We start from the raw sequence: 20,379 nt of genomic DNA, 5'->3' as shown, positions 1-20,379 counted from the left end.
GTTATACTCGTAATCTGTATAAATAATGATCATACAAATGTAATCATGTAATTATTGAGCTGAAATATATACTAGGTATACAATTACTGTCTAAGATCGTGTCGTGTATGTTATATATATGTTATGTATATACAGAAACCCACCCCAAAATAATCATCGAATTATAATAGCATACAACTTGCATTTTGATGTGATATCTTTTTGTTTTTTAATGTAATATGTTTTATATGTATAGCTGTTGCTCGCATGATAAGCTTATTGGGCTTTGAATATTGACGGTACGGTATATGCATACGATATGGATTTACCACATTAAGTACTTGGAGTAGCTAAAGCCATTGAAAGAACCGAACAACATTATATATTCTTCAATATTTAGCTAGGTTTTTGGAATGCGCTTGCAATGCTTCTGAAATCTATATATTCTTCTGATTCCTCTGGAATATTTAGTTGTCAACTTCAACGTTGTTCTTCACATAATAAAGTCTTCACAAAGAAGGCAAATATTATAATTTTTTCTAGAACAAAGATATATAAAAATTTTGGATAAAGAATTTCTTTTGACTTCTGAAATATAGAATTCACATTTTCATTTAATTTTTCAAATCGGAGAATCAAACACAAACATTTGAGAGCAGACAACTATAATACAGTTTTCATTTTTAATGTTTACATTAAAATAAATAATTTTGGGTAATTATTTATTCAATATCTTTTTTAATTTTGTGAATCTATATAATCAAATACTGAAAAATGTAACTCAATTTTAATTGAACAATTTGCAAATATGCGCAGAAGAAAATTGTTTACTTTAGGAAATAATTTGAGCTTGTTTTCTAATCAATGTATTTTTTAAAATTATTTTTTTATGAATCTAAATACTCATATCAAATACCGAAAAATGTATGCTGTATAAATGTATATTTTTAAATTCTTTAATAATGAAAATTTGCACATATTTAATTGAAAAATTTGCAGTTAAAGATAATTAACAAATTAAAATTATTTTATTAATATATTTTTAATGATATAGTAGTAATTGCAACAGCAGTTTCACCTCGAAAATAAACAATTCAAAAAATTTGTTTCAAAAATATATTTTGTATATATTTCTAACCATTTGCAAGGGCATTCATCTAGTCGGCTCGCCGACTACAATTGATTTTGTCCATTCAGTTTGAAACATTATCTTTGATGCATTGCCTTTTTTTTTTATATATTTTTCTGGTTGTCGTTTCTTTTCACTAACGAGGTAACATTTAAACGTATTTTGAGAATTTTTTTAAATTTTCCAAATTTTGTTTTGTTTTGTTTTTACCATTATTTTGCTGACTTGCATTTTGGGACTTAACTACTTACTTTAGTATTGAATTATTTGCCGCCCTCCAATTCAATTCTGGAGCGTGGAATGGGGAGGAGGGGGGGATGGGAAAGCGTGGGCATGGGAGGGGGCGTGAGCATTCTGGTTGCTCTTGTCCTTTTGGCCATGTGTGTGTGTGAGTGTTGTTGTTGTTGTTGTTGATACTTTGCCTGCCTTATAATTACAATTTAATTAAGCTATAATACTAAATGTCTTTTGTTGCTGCTGCTGTTGTTGTTGTTGTTATTGTTGTTGTTATTGTTACGCTTGTCGAGAGTTGCCTTTGTTGCAGTAGTTGCTCCGGAACTGCTGTCAGGCGATGTGCTCGAGCTCTTGTTGCTCGTGCTCTTCTTATCTTTTGTTTGGCAGCCGCACAAGTTTGTTGCCAACAATACGCACACAGCTAATATCAATGTCTTTATTAGCCCTCTTATTGTTGTTGTTGTTGTTGTTGATGTTGTTGCTGCCCCGCTGGCCGCATCCGTTTCCTGGCTACGATCCTTGTACAGACGGCCATTTTGATTGCGTGAGCCATCCTCGTGGCGATTCTCTTTGACCACCACCTCGTTCTTCTGCGGGATAATTCCAAGTACATTCCAAGTTGCCAAAGGCCATAGTTACATACGTATGAGTGTGTGTGTGTGTGTGTGTGTTTTACTTACCGTCACTTCGTTGAGCTCCTCTTCGCGCAGATTCTTCTTGCCGGGACGTTCCATCTCTGCGAATTTAGAAGATATCAAAGACATATTTGAAATATTAACAAGTAAGAAAGTTACAGTCGAGTGTGCTTGACTTTGAGATACCCGCTACCCATTTTTAATAAAAACAAAATATTGCGGTATTATTTTCAAAATATACCGAAAATACTAAAAAATACTAAAAATATACCAAATGGTATGTTTGATATATCGATATAGTACACCATTCAAAATATACCATAGATGGCAAAATATACCAGATTGTCAGGCAAAGCAACTAAGACCCCTAGTAAGTAGGCGTGTTTGCCCATACAAAAGTATTTCTTTAATAACTTCCATCGCAACCAAATTTTCAGGAACAATAACTACTATAGTAATTATTATATATACCAAAATTCGCAACTCTAGCTTTAAAATTACGCTTGTTATTCAATTTTTTTGATTTGCGGGAGCGGAAGTGGGCGTGGCAAAAATTTGAAACAAACTTGATCTGCGTGCAAACATAACAAATGCTGTCGAAAAAAATTATAGCTCTATCTCTTATAGTCTCTGAGATCCAGTGTTTCATACTGACAGACGGACAGACAGACAGACGGACATGGCTAGATCGTCTTGGCTGTTGACGCTGATCAAGAATATATATACTTTATAGGGTCGGAGATGCCTCCTTCTACCTGTTACATACATTTCCTGCCGGCACAAAGTTATAATATCCTTCTATCCTATTGGTAGCGGGTATAAAAACCAGTCTTTCTTGTGGAGTTTCATCTTTTATTTTCCAACAATTTTTATACATTGGGGCTGTCCATATATTACGTAATCACGTTTTCTGCGATTTTTGACCCCCTCCCCCCCCTGGTAATCAAAAGTAATCAATTGATGAACACCCTCCCCCCCTAACAATGATTACGTAATCACAAAAAAAAGAAAAATATGAAAATTTTTTCTTTTAATCGGTATTTTCAAAAGAAGATTCCAGCCAATCTTTAATATTTTTATTATTGGAAGTTGTCTTGTCAAAATCTCTTTATATCCGCAGGTATCATCTTCGTCGTCTACATAGCCCTCGTCAAGCCATTCGAGGTCTTCACATCCTTCGTATGACTGAATTACTATATGCCTATAGGCATTCTCCCTATCGCCGTCCAGCCACACGGTAAAGGGGTTTCTTTGATTTCCAATCGAAGCTTACAGCTACATTTATATGAAATATTGCATTCGGTACTTATCGACAGAGTAATCGGCGCTAAACTAATTTTTGAATAAATACATTTAACAACAAAATTTTTATAAAATGATTACGTAATCATTGTCCAAGACCCCTCCCTCCCCATGTAATCAAACATAATCATTTCCTTGACCCCCTCCCACCCCCTAAGTGATTACGTAATATATGGACAGCCCCATTGGACTACACTTAAAATAAGTTATTCTTACTCAACACTTGACTTAAGAAATCCTTACGTCCTACACAACACTTAAAATACAGATACAGATACTGAAAGGAATAAACTGCAAAATCGATAATAAATCGCATTTGCAAGATGAAATAATGTCAAACAGATTAAACTAATGAGATTTCTGAGAAGTACAAATAACGAAAGCAAATAAATATATGTATCTGTAATTAATAGGCAATGGATTGTTTTCCCTGAATAATAAATAAGTTCAGTACAATATTAATTAGATAGCAGTCGAGTGTACTCGACTGTGAGATAATCGCTACCCATTTTAAATTAAAGAAAACAGTGCGGTATTATTGTTCAAATATACCACAAAAATACTAAAAATGTGATATATTTTTGGTATATTGATATAGTACTACATTCTAAATATTCCATTGAGTTTGAAATTTGGAGTTTGGATTGTCAGCCAAATCTATAGTTATTATTGCATGTATCACAAATGGACTCTGTCTTGAAAATTACGAACATTTTTATCGATATGCGGCGGGGAAAAAATTGAATTTTGAAACAGCTGTTCAAAAATTATAGCTCTATCTCTTATAGTCTCTAAGATCTAGGTGTTCATACGGACGGACAGACAGACGGACAGACGGACATGGCTATATGGTATTGTCTCGTCTGGTGACGTTGATCAAGAATATATGTTATATACTTTATAGGGTCAGAGATGTCTCTTTCTGCCTATTACATACACTTTCTACCCAATGAGTATCGGGTATAAGAATGCTTAAAAGTAAATTCTCTAAGGGATAAAGTGTGTCACTTACCATAAAGTCGAATGGTGCCTTCGGTGTCGCCAATGCTGTTCTTCGAGATGCATTTGTAGCCGCCAAAATCGGAGGACTGCAGCCGACGGATGTGGAGAATCATCTCGATGGCGTACATGTTGTTCTCCTTCTCGGTGAGCGCATAACGATCGCCGGCAATAATCATTTCACCTGCGGCAAAAGTGAGTAAGAGAATGGAATGAATGAATAAGTGAGTGTTTGGGGACGAAGTAAGCAAATGAGTACTCAAACTCGATGACTTCAAAGTCGAATGTCGAAAGTGGAAAGTGGAAAGTTGAAACTGCGCCCAAAAGGCGCACAATTCGATGATGTTATTTGCTGTGTGGGAATGTGAACAACGTCACGTTTGCAATATACGTCAAATGCACTTGACGTTTGCCACGACGACGACGACGACGACGACAGCAACATCAAAATATTTCAGCATCGAGACACGAACCAAATAAAGACAAATTGCGGCATTGCTGAAAGGTTTACTATATAAACTCGCAAACTCGTTCGACCAGACATCGAGTTGAGTTGAATGTGGGAGGGAACTGAACTGAACTGAAGTGAAGTGAAGTGAATGGAACAACAAACCAATAAGCTGGCAAAAGCAAGCGACTTACCATTCTCGCGCTGCCAGTAATTGATGGCTTTGGGCGATGCCTCAACGTTGCAAATTAATGTGACATCCGTTAGAACCGGAGCTCCAACCAATTGATTTGGCACTTGCACCAGCGGATGAACTACAAAGTGCACAAAAAATGAGATAAACAGAGACGAAGAAAGAGAGAGAAAAAGAGATAAACAGAGAGTACAAATTAAAGAGCTGTTAGAGTTAGTCATCATCATTGTTGTCATTATCATTATCATCAGTATCTTGCCACACGCTTCACACCCGAGCGTTATCAAATTGGAGCAAAATATAGCTGTTCTATATATCATTATATAGTATCAGATTTAACTTAACATTAAGAATAAGATTTCTTGAAATTTTCGAAACAAACGAATTTGATTATTTATGCATTTTTATTTAATTTCGAACATTTTCGAAAATTATATTAAAATTCAAATAAATATGTATTTGATAAATTAAACTATATTTGCTGTTTTGTATTTCTTATTTATTTTAATTTTAAAGTTTGTTTTTTATCATAATTAAGGAATATGTTCTTAGAAGGATAAATGCTGGTTTACAATCTTGCTCAACTATGAGATACCTGCTATCCATTTTGAATAAAACTACATCCAAAAAATATACCAAAAATATACTACAAAAATACTAAAAATATACTGAATATATACTTGGTATATCCACATATGTATAACTATGCCGTCAAAAACACTAAAATATGCTGTAGGCTATATTTGGTCTATCGATATAAATATACTGCGAAAATACTGAAATATATCAAAGGTTATATTTGTTATATCATTTAAATATACCATAGAGTACAAAATATTCCAAATTGTAAGCCAAAGCAACTAAGATCATTATTAAAAACTCTAAATTAAACAAATGACATCAATTCAATAATATATTTAACAATAAATAAAATATAAAAAACATGACTGGAACGCAATTTTGTATTATTTAAAGAACTCTGCTTATTTTCTTTTTACCAATTTAGTTGTTATTCTTTCATTCTTTATCTTATTTGACTCTTCATTTTGCCAACATATCTTTAGCAGTCGAGCAGACTCAACTTGAAAGAAAAAGAAACTCAACTGATACGATTTTAATTGAAAATGAATTATTTTGTTGTTAGCAAGCAACAAAAGAAAAGCGTTTACAGACTCCCAAAAGCAGATTGCGTATTCGAAGTTCGAACAGTCAAACTTCATGGCAGGGTAAGACAGGAAAAACACTCGCAAAAGCAGTGGCAATTTTTTGCAGCCAGTTGAACTCTCGACATTCTGCGGTATATTGGCTGCTTAAGAACGCTTTGAGACGTCGAAACAACTGAATTTAGATTTTGCTAAAGAATAATTTAATAAGCAATTCAATTAATAAATATTTAACAATATATGATATATAAACAAGTAAGAAAGCTGCTCCTCTACTCATTGTGAATAAAAGAAAAATGGTGAGGTATTAATTTAAAAAATATACCAAATCAATATACCGCAAAAATACAAAAAAATTATTATTTGTATACCTAAAAAGCCATTGGTATGCTATTTAGGTATATTGATACAGTACTATATTTAAAATATACCATAGATTCAAAAATATACCACAGAGTGCAGCATATACCAAAGTTCAAAATATACCAACATACCAGATTGTCAGCCAAAATGGTATATTATTTAGTCTATGGTATACTTTGTACTCTATGGTATATTTACCACTCTTTGGTATTTACTTTACTCTGTGGTATATTTTGTACTCTAGCGAAAATTTGAATGTACACTTCATCAATACACAAAATATGGACTTTGGTATATTTTTATTATTTTACGATAAATACTGCACTGTTTTCCTGTAGTACTTATATTGAAATGTAACTATTATATATACCAAAGTTCAAAATATACCAACATACCAGATTGTCAGCCAAAATGGTATATTCTTTAGTGTATAGTGTATTTTGTTCTCTATGGTATATTTACCACTCTTTGGTATTTTCTTTACTCTGTGGTATATTTTGTACTCTATGGTATATTTACCACTCTTTGGTATTTTCTTTACTCTGTGGTATATTTTGTACTCTATGGTATATTTACCACTTTTTGGTATTTTCTTTACTCGGTGGTATATTTCGTACTCTAGAGACACAAAATATGGACTTTGGTATATTTTTATTATTTTACGATAAATACTGCACTGTTTTCCTGTAGTACTTATATTGAAATGTAACTATTATATATACCAAAGTTCAAAATATACCAACATACCAGATTGTCAGCCAAAATGGTATATTCTTTAGTGTATGGTGTATTTTGTTCTCTATGGTATATTTACCACTCCTTGGTATTTTCTTTACTCTGTGGTATATTTTGTACTCTATGGTATATTTACCACTCTTTGGTATTTTCTTTACTCGGTGATATATTTTGTACTTTATGGTATATTTACCACTTTTTGGTATTTTCTTTATTCGGTGGTATATTTCGTAATCTAGAGACACAAAATATGGACCTTGGTATATTTTTATGATTTTACGAAAAATACTGCACTGTTTTCCTGTAGTACTTATATTTAAATGTGACTATTATAAATAGATAAATAATCGAAGGCAGCGTATTCTCATATTCGTTGAGCGCTCACTCAGTTTTTACCTCCTCCATATATGCTTGCTTCATTGTTGCGTGTTTCGTGTCAGTTTGAGGTTTTTTGTTTTTTTTTTGTTTCGTTTCAGCTGTTTTTTTTTTTTTTTGTTTTTTTGGCAGGATATTTTTGCCTGTTGTCTTTGGCAGTTTCTTGGCGCTTGGCTGCGGGGCAGCAACAGCAGCAGCCACTGACCATCATTGTTTTTTGGCTTTTCAACTTTGCTGTTGTTTGTCTTCTTTTTCTGTTTCTGTTTCATTTTTTTTTGTTGTTTTTTCTGTTTTGGTCTGCCAGCTGTCCGCTGTGGCATGCCCCTCGAACATTGTGGCATGAGACCTTTTGTCTCAACATTGGCTGCGTTCAACCGTTCATTATTGGTCAATTTATTGGATTTGTGCATGCCTCACTCATGTGTCTGTGTGTGAGTGTGTGTGTGTTTGTGTGCCTCCGAATAATGTAGCATATGTCATGTGTTGTTAGTGTCGATTCGAGTTGTAATCCCTGCCTCCCATTTTGTCTGTTCTGTTCTGTTCTGTTGCTGCATTGGCCTACCCCTTATTGAAAATTCAATTTGTTCTAATAGAGTTTTGCAACTGCTGCAACACAGCTGAAATTACAAAAGCACCACCGACACACACACACACGCGGCGTATGCGTAATTTCTTGTTGCATCAATAGCAAGTATCTTAAAGGGGTTTAATACATCATTTTAGCTTGCCTGCGTGTTTATTATTTTTGAGAATATTCATGAAACTATAAATTTGAAATCGAAAATTGTGTAGAGTTTTTTTTTAATCTTTCGTTAAAAGAGTTACACATTTTAATATCTGTGTAAAATTGCAGAATAGTTGAGCGAACGTCTTAGCGATATTCTTCAAATTAAGCAGTGCATTTTATAACAATTTGTTAGCAGCCGAAAGCCAAATTTTTAAAGTTCTAAATGGTATTAACTATGCGAAAGATATTTTCAATTCAATTCAATCGGAGCATTAATTTAATATAATATTAAAGATGTCAGCCAAAGCAACTAAGACCCCTTGATCGCAACTAAATTTTCAGGAATCATAACTACTACAGTAATTATTGTATATACCAAAATTCGCAACTCTAGCTTTTAAATTAGACTTGTTATTCGATTTTTTTGATTTGATTTGAAACAAACTTGATCTGCGTGCAAACATAACAAATGCTGTCGAAAAAAATTATAGATCTATCTCTTATAGTCTCTGAGATCCAGTGTTTCATATGGACGGACGGACGGACGGACGGACGGACAGACGGACAGACGGACATGGCTATATCGTCTCGGCTGTTGACGCTGATCAAGAATATATATACTTTATAGGGTCGGAGATGTCTCTTTCTACCTGTTACATACATTTCCTGCCGGCCCAATGTTATAATACCCTTCTACCCTATGGGTAGCGGGTATAATAACATACAGGCTTGCACTTATTTTAGATTATTATATTAATAAACCAAATATATTTTAGTTTCGCTTTTTCGATCTTTTTAGATATGGGTAGCGTGTATCTCGCAGTCGAGCACACTCGACTGTAGTTCATCTCATTACACTAAGAAATTGCATTCGTTATTTCAATAAAATAATAATATTAATCCTGGGTAAAAAACCTAGGAATTTTGGAATCTATGCTTTTAATATTAAGGATTGATGCTGGCGGTCGCAAAGAAAGTAGAAATGGTTAACCTAGAGCTGATGTCTAAAAACTCAAAATGGGAAATAAACTGGAAGCTAAATAAGTTCATTAAAATAGTCGCAGTCAATGCATAATCAAAGATTTTTTATTTCAACACGAATAGCGAGCTAGCTGTCGCTCGATGCCGAGGAGAAGCAGCATCATTAGAGCATGGATGCCGGGGCATCCATCTATCCGGTGCTGGCTTGGGTGGTGGTGCTCGTCGAGCTTGGGGTGGTGCTAGTGCTAGTGCTCGTCGACTCGGTGGTTGTGGAAGTCGTGGACGTAGTGCTGGTGCTGGAGCTTGAGCTGCTGCTCGAACTGGAGCTGGAACTGGAGCTGCTGCTGCTGCTGGTGCTCTCCGTGGTGCTGGAGCGACGTGGTGGTGGCGGTGGTGGTGGACCCCATGGACCCCATGGATCCCATGGCGATCCCCAGCCACCTGGTGGGCCATGTCCTCCAGGGCCACCTCCGCGACCACCGCCGCCTCCACGACCTCCGCCGCCGCCTCCGCGACCTCCGCCGCCGCCTCCGCGACCACCGCCGCCGCCTCCACGGCCGCCGCCACCAACGAGAGCTCCTCCAAATTCACCATCGCCGCCGGGACCACCTGGACCGCCTGGTCCTGGACCGCCAGGACCTCCTGGACCACCTGGACCACCTGGTCCTGGTCCGCCTGCACCACGTGGTGGAGGTGGCGGACCCTGGGCAATGGCCACAGCCACGAGAGCGACCAAAGTCACAAGAATAAAGGTTCGCATTGTCGTCTACTTCGCAGTTGGAAATCGACTACGAATTTCCCACAGATTACGACGTGCTTTTTATACTCCCGATCGGTTGTGTTGTGTGCTTAGCTGCAACTGCAACTGCAACAGTGATGGCGATCACAAACTGAGCAACTGCGTCATTCACTATTTGCGACCAGCCACAGCTGTCGTCTATTTGCACACGCTTAGCAAAATATACGCTTAATCGCTAACAGAAAAAATGCCAAAGTGAAAGAAAATCAAATATAACATGTCTGAAAGCTACAGTCGAGTGTACTCGACTGTGAGATACCCGCTACCCATTTTGAATAAAAAAAATGTATTTTGCGTTATTTTTTTAAAATATACCGAATATACTGCAAAAAATACTTAAAATATACCAAATACTATATGTGGTATATTGATATAGTACACCATTCAAAATATACCATAGACGGCACAATATATCAGATTGTCAGCCAAAGCAACTAAGACCCCTAGTAAGTAGGCGTTTTTGCCCATACAAAAGTATTTCTTTAATAACTTCCACAATTTTTATCTGATCGCAACCAAATTTTCAGGAATTATAACAACTATAGTAATTATTGTATATACCCAAATTCTAGCTTAAAAATTACTCTTGTTATTCGATTTTTCTTAAATTGCGGGGGCAGAAGTGGGCGTGGCAAAAATTTGAAATAAACTTGATCTGCGTGCAAACATAACAAATGCTGTCGAAAAAAAATTATAGCTCTATCTCTTATAGTCTCTGAGATCCAGTGTTTCATACGGACGGACGGACAGACGGACATGGCTAAATCGTCTCTGCTGTTGACGCTGATCAAGGATATACTTTATAGGGTCGGAGATGCCTTTTACCTGTTACATATGTACGTTTCCTGTAGGCACAAAGTTAAACTACTCTTCTACCCAATGGGTAGCAGGTATAAAAATTATTAAAACAAAAAAGACAAGTATAAAGCTACAGTCGAGTGTGCTATTGATTTGATTTCAAAATATATAATATATATATATAACATATATATATGTAACAAAGTAGAGTAATTTATTGATAGAAAATATAAAAGTAATGAAGTAATGATAAATTAAATAGATTAATTATCAACACGATTAGAGGACAACTGTTCCTGTCAACGCCGACACACCAACTGACTTCTCGTCGATCTTCCTTTCGTGATCAGTGCTGCCATATCCTTTCACTAAGCTCGCGTAGCCACTCGTTGCCAACAACCAATAGTGCCATATTTCACATATGTAGACTATAATTTTGCTTTTATGCTATGGAAAATGCATTTTGTATACCGAATTATATTTGAAATTTTGAAAAGTTGAATGGATTTCGAAATTTTATATAGCAATTAAGACTCTTTATGGGCTTGCTAATTAGAAAATGAATAGGAAAAGATAATAATGCATAAAACGTAATATAGGAAATACAAGTTTTTATTTTATGTTTCATTATCTTTACCAAATCAAAACAATTTTGTTTTATATTTTTAAAATCGTTTTCAATATATCTCCTAAAATTGTATAAGGAACTGGATAATAATAGTTAATAAGATAATTTATTAAAAAGAGTTTTTCAAAAATATGTAAGCAAAAAGAAGGGAATGAAAGAAATAGAAATCACATGAGAATCTTTAGCTAAAAAGAAATTAAATAAATATTAATAAAAAGTATGAAAATGTATTGAAGAGATTTTAAACAATACGAATTGCAATTATAGTTAAAAGAATTTTCAAACCATGCTGCAAATGCATGCAATATACTCGGTATAGCTGAAAGCGCAGGGTCTAAGAAACTGGAGCTAATGAATAGGACTTCTACTTAGTTGCAGACAACCAAACAGATGCGTCCTTCAATGGGGCTGCCCATTAAGTCTGATTAGGTTTGAGCTTTTAAGCGCTTTCAACCTGTGGAGCTTTAAGTGCGCGCGTGTGTGTATGTAAAAGAGATAGCCAAGTGCTTGAGTGTGTTTGTGTGTGTGTGTGTTTGAGTTGTACTATTTGTAAGCTGCTTCGTTAAAGTACCGAAATATTGCACCACACAGAGCTAACCACAAACCTCACTCCATTCGAGCTATCGCAGACAGACAGCGCGACGCAAACACAAACAGACACACACAAAGAGAGAGAGAGAGAGAGAGAGAGACGTGGATATTTAACGGTCTTGTTGAGCTGCTCGTGGCTGGCGAAAGAAGAGCCAAAGAGCCACTTAATTTTCTGATTAAAATCAATCAAGCAAAGCGCTGCAGCAGCTCAAGAAATCAAGCGTACTGAGGTTAAGGGTGGCTTAAAGTCAGGTTAAGACAACAAGGCAAAAGCGTAGACAGCCAAACGAAGCAGTGTGGAAGGAGGCGGGAGGAGCAAACATGTCAAAAGAAGACGTGAAAGCGCGTGCGAAAGAGAAAGAGAGAGTGGATGAGGGGGAGGGGGAGGAGGCTGCTCCATATGGGTTTTTAAATTGAAATTGAGACGCAGTCGCAGCGCAGCAGCAGCTAACAAAGCCGAAAGCAATAAAGGGGCAACCAAAAAATACGAATGGTGAGAGAGAAAGAAGAAGGCGTGGCGAAGGGGGGCGCATTCAGCTGAATGACAGCTAGAGACGTGGAGATGAGAATGAAATGACAAAAGAAATGAAACGAAACGAAATGAAATGAAATGAGAGAAAGCAAAGTCGAAAAATTGGAGCAGATAAAAAAATGGAAATTAATTTTTGCGGCGACGAAGAAGAGCAAAAGCAGAATATATTTTGACATGTTTAAGTAGGACGACGCACACACTGACACACACACACTCACACACACGCACACAAACTTTAAGGTGTGAACATTTGTGCAGTGTCAATATAATTTGCAGATATCATCTAGATCTGCTGCTCTTAAAGCGTTCTCCTTCTTCAGGTGTTTGCCCCTTTTTTGGCTTGCTGAAATTTCATTAAGCTTAACGTGCTGCCTGAGAGTGTGAGCAGGAAAACAACAACCATAGTCTACACTGCACAGTGTGCTCAAGTCGCTGGCTTAAAGTATGTACTACTTCACATATAAAAAAAAAAATTTTTTTTACTACTGAAACGTGACGTTTGGAGCAAGTGTCTAGACCCGAGTTCTCCTTCAGTTTGGCGCTAATGCATTTGGAAAGTTTGCGTTTGCGAAGGAAGGAAGGAAGGTGCCGGAAATCGAAACGGAAACACTTGCAGTTCGCGTTATTGCCGCTGCGTTATATGCTGCGGTTCACTTCGTTGCCTTCGCTTCACGCACGCACATCCGCATATTCGCATATCCGTTGTTACACTGGTATGTGTATGAGTGGCCATTATGATTATGATTATTATTATTATTATTATGCGCGCGATGGGCAATAAATCAAAGCATTTCTTAGACACCTACTCCCTACTCCCTACTCCCTATCCCTAACTATCCCACCTAACTTGGTACTTGATGTAAAAGCGAGGTTACTTTATACTCACAGTGCACCTGTAGCTTCATCCGTTTGCTGACGGTGGGTGGCACGCCATTCGAGGCGATGCACATGTAGGCGCCCATTTCCGATCGCGTGACTTTCGACAGCGTCAGCATTTCACCCTCAACCGAAATGGCTGCAATTTGTAATTTTTGTTTCATAAATATGGCATTTAAGATTGACATGCGGTTGCTTTCTTTGATAGCCCCATTCTCACCTTTGGTTTTCTGATGCACGCCATTGCGTGCAATGATCTCACGTCCATCCTCACGACGCCATGTGATCTTTGGTTTTGGATGGCCGCGTGCACGACACACAAGCTTGGCGGAGCCTCCCTCGGGCACCATCATGTCACCAGATGTTTCCTCATTGATGATATCTGGCGGTATGACCACCTCTAGTGTGGCGGTCTAAGAAAATGAAAGAAACAACAGCGAATATTTAGAAAAATTGTATCAAAGTTATTTTAATTGCATTTAAATTTTTATATATTTCATATTACTTAAACATAATTAAAAAGTAAAAGTAAGTAAAAAGTTTTTATATATTTTCTTGCCTTTTAAGCTTTCTTTTGATATGATATGTACTTATGTTGACTTCAAAGTATATTGGTTTTGTTATTTATTATTATTTATAATATAATTATATGTTATTACATTTTTATATTTATTACATACTAATATGTTTTTATTACTGCAACATTGTTGCCACAGTGCAAGTGGTATGTTGAAAGCATATTAATATAGTTTTAATTTTGAATTAAGGAGCTAACATTTTTTTTTTTTGCTAAGATAGTATTTTGACTTTTCAATGTTGATAACGTTGGACAGGCAATATTAACCCACAACATACTATGTTTACATTTCTACATCATGTTTGCTACACTGTGCAAGTTATATTTTATTAGCGCATACAGCTCTCTCACTCTTACGCACTAAATTGAAGTCAATGCTCCGCCCTGCGCGTATAAAGTAAACGATCTTTTGCAAAAGCGAGACAGCAGCATTTCGCAAAGTTACGTTCACTTTTGTGTGTAGACAAGTGAGTGTGTATGTGTGTATGTGTGAGTGTCGTTCAGCTTTCATGTTAAAGGCGGATCGACTGCTTGAGTGCCAAAATAATTAACTTAATACGCATTTATTAGATTCACTGTCTGCATTTGTTTGCTCAAATTATGCGCTCATTTCAATGTAATATATTAAAGCTACACTACTTTGTTCTTGCAGAGTTACCTCCCACGTTCAATTAATGCTCCGCCTTTGTCATACAAGATGGACAAGATAAAGCAAAGGCAAGCGCAGCAGACAGAGCGAGAGAGAACGAGTCGTTAAGTCGTTAAGTAGTTAAGTGTGAAGTGTCGTTCACTTTTCAGTTTTCATTTGCGGCCGCGACGCGCGTTGTGCTAATTAATTTGTTTACTAAATAGCAAATATATTTGCATAGTTAAATAGTGTTTGTGTTCGGTATCGTGAAGTTAAAGTGATCGCACAGATGGCGACGTTGACGGCATAAGCTGGGTGAGTTTGCATTATCTTAATTTCAACATGCTATTTAAAAATTGGCAAAGGTGCACACACGTGCGTGTGTTTGTGTGCGTGCGCTTTTCGGCGGGACAAACGCAAAAAGAGCAGATAGAGTGAGCAGGAGCGAATTTTGGCGTTCATTGCACATTTGCTTATAAGGTGACAGCAATGCAAGCGCAAGGACGTCACAAGGTACATGCCAATAGATGACGCTGCAAGGCATCACACAGCAGTGACGTCACAAACGATGCGAATTTATTTTGCATTATATGCGTTGCGTTATTCTTGCAGAATATTAATATTTTAGTAGCAGTAAAATAACAAGTTATGTGATGTTAAGTGAATTTGCCTTTAGCTATTGCGTTGTTTTTTATTGTAAATTAATATGACGCTGATATCGTCGTCGTCGTCGTTGTTGTTGTATGTAGTTGTTGTTTTTTCTGCAGTTGACAGTTGCGTCATAAAATAAAGTCAACGTCACAAAAAACCCCAAACGAGTGAAGCGCGAAATTTATACGAAAAAAAAAAACAAACGAGAAACGAGAAAGGATAAAAGGGGAAAAGGAGAAAAAGGGGAGTAACGAAGAATGGGTTAAAAAGGCAGATGTGAAGCTGCCTCCTGTTTGCATTTTATTTGTCTCATATTTGCTTTTCACTCAATTCGCTTTGTTAGGTTGATTTTATTACAAGCCGTTGCCGACAGAGGGCGCTGTGCTGCAGCTGGAATGGAGACGTAACGGAGGAATGACGAAATGAAATGAAATTGAAAACGCAATCGCTTTGCACATGTCGCGCGGGGCATTTAATGGGTGAGACTGCGAGCAGCAAGAGGAAAGCTTAACGTAACGCAACTTGATGACAGAGAGGCAGAGCAACAGACATGGGAGTATGAGTGCGAGAGAGAGAGAGAGACAGAGAGGGAGAGGGAAGACAGACTGTTCTGCTGCTGCTGCCGCATTGTTTGTTATTTATTTTTGTCATTAAAGCGCTCCATTGTTTATATATCGTGTTTAAATGTCAGCAAACCCCGCTCTTCACACACACACACATACGCACACACACACACGCACACACACACACACATATAGATACCCAAAACGTTGCTCGCAGACAGTCTGGCAACGCTGCAGCAACCATCCAGTCAAAGGCATATGACAAGTGCAGCTCCCCCCAAAGTAAATTCATTTCATTTCATGCATTTGCATTTTTAACTATTATTATTACATTTTTTTGCACATTCACGAAATTTTCAACTTTTTGTTTACTGCGCACTTGAGAGCTATAAGTGTAATATTACTTGCTGGGAACTGCAATCGTCTATATGGTATATTTTTTTGCTTTTATTTGTAATTGTGTCGATCCATATCGAATTTATCAAAAATATCAAATCTAATGAAAATCCAATTTAGTTCTTTGCATGCTTCACTGTCGAGCACACTCAACTGGTTTTTTCTTTTTTTGTTTTTTTTTGTGTATTTTTTTACTGCATATTCGAGAGCTCACAAAGCAAGCTGATAGCCGAGCTTTCTCTGTGATAAATTGCAATGAAATGAGAAATATTTATATGCAACAATATGTTTGTGAAATCGCAAACAGATTAATATCCCTTAGGGCCAACAGTCACAGTCACGAATTAGTTTTGCTTGTGTGCATCGGTGTTTTTGTTTTCATTTTATTTACTGTATTAAGTGCAGATTACATTTCTCTCTCATTTTTTGTTGCATTTGTTCTGCTGTTAGACAGTTTATTTTTAATAACATGCATTTCACAAACAAATATGCTGCGAACACATGTTGACTCGATTTTTTGGCCTTGTTTACACATATACGACTCTTTTGCTTGAATGTTTTGACAAAGGCTTATCTCAGGCTCAGGCTCAGGCAAAATGGACAAGTTTTCATTTGTTTGCCCCCCAAAAATATGCTTGCATTTATTTTGCATTCAATTCAATTTGCTAGAGTTAAGTTTGCTCTTGGAGCTTTTACTATGATATGGTAGACAAAAATGGTTTTTAATCATAGAGTATTCACTTAAAGAATTCAATGAATGAATTATAATATAAATTTACTATAAACGACTTTTTATACCCGCTACCCATAAGGTAGAAGGGTATTATAACTTTGTGCCGACAGGAAATGTATGTAACAGGTAGAAGGAGGCATCTCCGACCCTATAAAGTATATATATTCTTGATCAGCATCAACAGCCGAGACGATCTAGCCATGTCCGTCTGTTCGTCTGTCCGTATGAACACCTAGATCTCAGAGACTATAAGAGAAAGAGCTATAATTTTTTTCGACAGCATTTGTTATGTTTGCACGCAGATCAAGTTTGTTTCAAATTTTTGCCACGCCCACTTCCGCCCCGCAAATCATAAAAATCGAATAACAAGCCTAATTTTAAAGCTAGAGTTGCAAATTTTGGTATATACAATAATTACTATAGTAGTTATGATTCCTAAAAATTTGATTGCGATCAGATAAAAACAAGTAAGAAAGCTACAGTCGAGTGTACTCGACTGTGAGATACCCGCTACCCATTTTGAATAAAAGCTATATATTTTGCATTATATTTCTCAAAATATACCAAATATACTGCAAAAATTCTAAAAAATATACCAAATGGTATATGTGGTATATCGATATAGTACCGCATTCTAAATATACCATAGATGGCACAATATACCAGATTGTCAGCCAAAGTAACTAAGACCCCTTGTACGAGTAAGTAGGCGTTTTTGCCCATACAAAAGTATTTCTTTAATAACTTCGACAATTTTTGTCTGATCGTAACCAAATTTTCAGGAATCATAATTACAATAGTTGTTATTGTATAAACCAAAATTCGTAACTCTAGCTTTAAAATTACGATTGTTATTCGATTTTTTTGATTTTCGGGGGGCGGAAGGGGGCGTGGCAAAAATTTGAAACAAACTTGATCTGCGTGCAAACATAACAAATGCTGTCGAAAAAAAATTATAGCACTATCTCTTATAGTCTCTGAGATCTAGGTGTTCATACGGACAGACGGACGGACACACAGACGGACAGACACACAGACGGACAGACGGACATGGCTAGATCGTCTCGGCTGTTGACGCTGATCAAGAATATATATACTTTATAGGGTCGGAGATGCCTCCTTCTACCTGTTACATACATTTCCTGCCGGCACAAAGTTATAATACCCTTCTACCCTATGGGTAGCGGGTATAAAAATTGTGGAAGTTATTAAAAAAATACTTTTGTATAGGGGTCTGAGTTGCTTTGGCCGACAATCTGGTATATTGTGCCGTCTATGGTATATTTTGAATGGTGTATATCGATATACCAAACATATCATTTGGTATATTTTTAGTACTTTCGGTATATTTTGAAAAATACTGCAATATTTTGCCTTTATTAAAAATGGGTAGCGGGTATCTCACAGTCGAGCACACTCGACTGTAACTTTCTTACTTGTTAACCTTAATTTGATTGACAACTTTACATAATGCTCCGTTCAACTATGGGATAGGCTTACAACATTGAAAGGTTCTTAAAATCCAATTTGCACTTTGAGCTTTCACTATGATATAGTATAGAATCGTTTATAATCGTAGAAGTTGAATGAATGAATATACAATATAATTAAAGCTTTTATTTGATGTGTTTTCTATAAAAAACTTTTCAACTTCAATTTGATTTTGAATGACAACCTTTCATAATTCTCCAATGCGATAGGCTTATAACATTGAAAGGTACTTAAAATCGAGTGTGGTTAAAGTCACTCAAAATGCGGGTTTATCTGACTTGTACTTACTTGCATTTTCATTGGATCGGTGTTAACCTGGCACATGTATTTGCCGGCATCCTCCATTTTAACGCTGCGTATGTTGAGGGTCCATGTGTTGTAGTCGTTGTGCGTCACCGATAATCGATCATTGTTGGTTATCACATGCTCGTGTATGGCCAGAATTGCCTTTGCATCGGCCTTAATCCATGCGACCTGATGATGGACATCCCACCAAGGCCCATCCACATCCCAGACCAGTTGATGACAACGACATTTTGCGACGAGATGATGAGACGTTTTCATTTCATTTCATTTCATATCGTTGCAATTGTGTTGTGTGTGGTTAATTGTTGTAGTTGTTGATGTAGCGTTTTTTTTTTTGTTTTTTTTTGTTGCCAATTGCATTGTGATGTGCGCATTAATGTATTTTTGTTTAAAACGTATTATTATTATTAATCCCATTTGTTGACATTCGCGTTTTAAAATGTTGCATTTGTTGTCGTTATTGGTCAACGCAACGTCATCGACATCAGTGCACATTCAGCAATTTCCGGTTTCGTGTTTTTTTTTTTGCAGATTTTTTGTAGTTGTTGTTGGTGGTAAAGTAAAGGTTCGATGTTGCAGGCCATCGAAATCGATTTGCGGATGTATTAGAATTTTGTTGGAAGTTTTGCGTTTTGCGGCGCCAGTTGGCGATGCCATTCCACAGTTGGTAACCAAGTTGACAGGAGCAGGAAGATGAGAGAGAGGAGAAGAGGAGGATGGGCATCAACGGTACAAAAGTTGGCCGTTTTGTTGGTGTCGTTTTGGTGTCAGTATCGTTGACAATGCCCCACGAGGAGAAGGAGGATGTTAGTTAGTCGTCAGCGTCGTCAGATGTCAGCGCAATTTGACGCCATTTCCATTTTTCGTTGCAGGCGGCAACACAAGGCAAAAACGCAATTTTATCGTTGTTGATGCCGCAAGTTTTTGCAAGTTTTCCGTTCAGATGGAGGGAAGCCAAATGTTGGGTGGAGGAGGAGGAGGGGGCGGATTTTGTGTTGTCAAGGATATGAAATCGGGATATTTCAAGTGCAATTAGTGGAAATGGTTTTGTGGTCATTTGTTGGACGAGTGTTTGAGTGTGTATGTGTGTGTGTGTGTGTGTAGAGAGAAGAAAAATTTCACAATTAGTTTACATTTGTCAACGTTTTGCTTTGCTCTGCTTTTTCAACTGAAGAAAATCCATCAAAGAATAAACATATACATTGTACAAGTTGGAGTGGATGTGGGTATTTATTTTATTATTCTTTTCGTTTTTTTTTTTTTCTTTTGCTTAGTGGGCGGGGCAGGTAGTTGGCAGTTCTTTTTGCAGGTGCAATACTAACATTTAAACAGTTGACATTTAATGCAAATGAAAGAAAACAGTAACAGAAAATACAAAAAAGTAAAACAGAACAGAAGGAAAAGCACACACGTAATACATGCAAAAGCCTAATACTGAAAAAAACTACAAAGAAACAAAACACACACACACACACATACACACACTCACATGCTGGCAAAGTCAAAGGATAAGCAAAGGCAAAGCTGAACAAAAAAATTACATAAAA

General features: G+C 36.6%; 1 protein-coding gene across 2 annotated transcripts in view; it reads right to left on the bottom strand.

Annotated features, from left to right (window-relative positions):
- Positions 1 to 1,122: 1,122 nt before the first annotated feature.
- LOC117574832 (roundabout homolog 2) overlaps positions 1,123 to 20,379 on the bottom strand; it is a 51,733-nt gene continuing 32,476 nt past the window's right edge. For both annotated transcript variants that reach the window (XM_034258818.2, XM_034258827.2), the window contains exons 4-10: positions 18,815 to 19,000; positions 13,708 to 13,900; positions 13,498 to 13,626; positions 4,921 to 5,040; positions 4,292 to 4,462; positions 2,023 to 2,078; positions 1,123 to 1,932 (exon numbers count right to left, since the gene is read on the bottom strand). In XM_034258818.2, coding sequence (XP_034114709.1) covers positions 1,558 to 1,932; positions 2,023 to 2,078; positions 4,292 to 4,462; positions 4,921 to 5,040; positions 13,498 to 13,626; positions 13,708 to 13,900; positions 18,815 to 19,000 — 1,230 coding nt within the window. In that variant the 3' untranslated portion in view covers positions 1,123 to 1,557. The remainder of the gene's footprint in view (positions 1,933 to 2,022; positions 2,079 to 4,291; positions 4,463 to 4,920; positions 5,041 to 13,497; positions 13,627 to 13,707; positions 13,901 to 18,814; positions 19,001 to 20,379) is intronic.

Source organism: Drosophila albomicans, chromosome X (genome assembly GCF_009650485.2).
Source record: "Drosophila albomicans strain 15112-1751.03 chromosome X, ASM965048v2, whole genome shotgun sequence".
NCBI classification, from domain to species: domain Eukaryota; kingdom Metazoa; phylum Arthropoda; class Insecta; order Diptera; family Drosophilidae; genus Drosophila; species Drosophila albomicans.
Note: the sequence above shows the minus strand (reverse complement) of the source record. Positions and strands in the feature narration are given on the sequence as shown.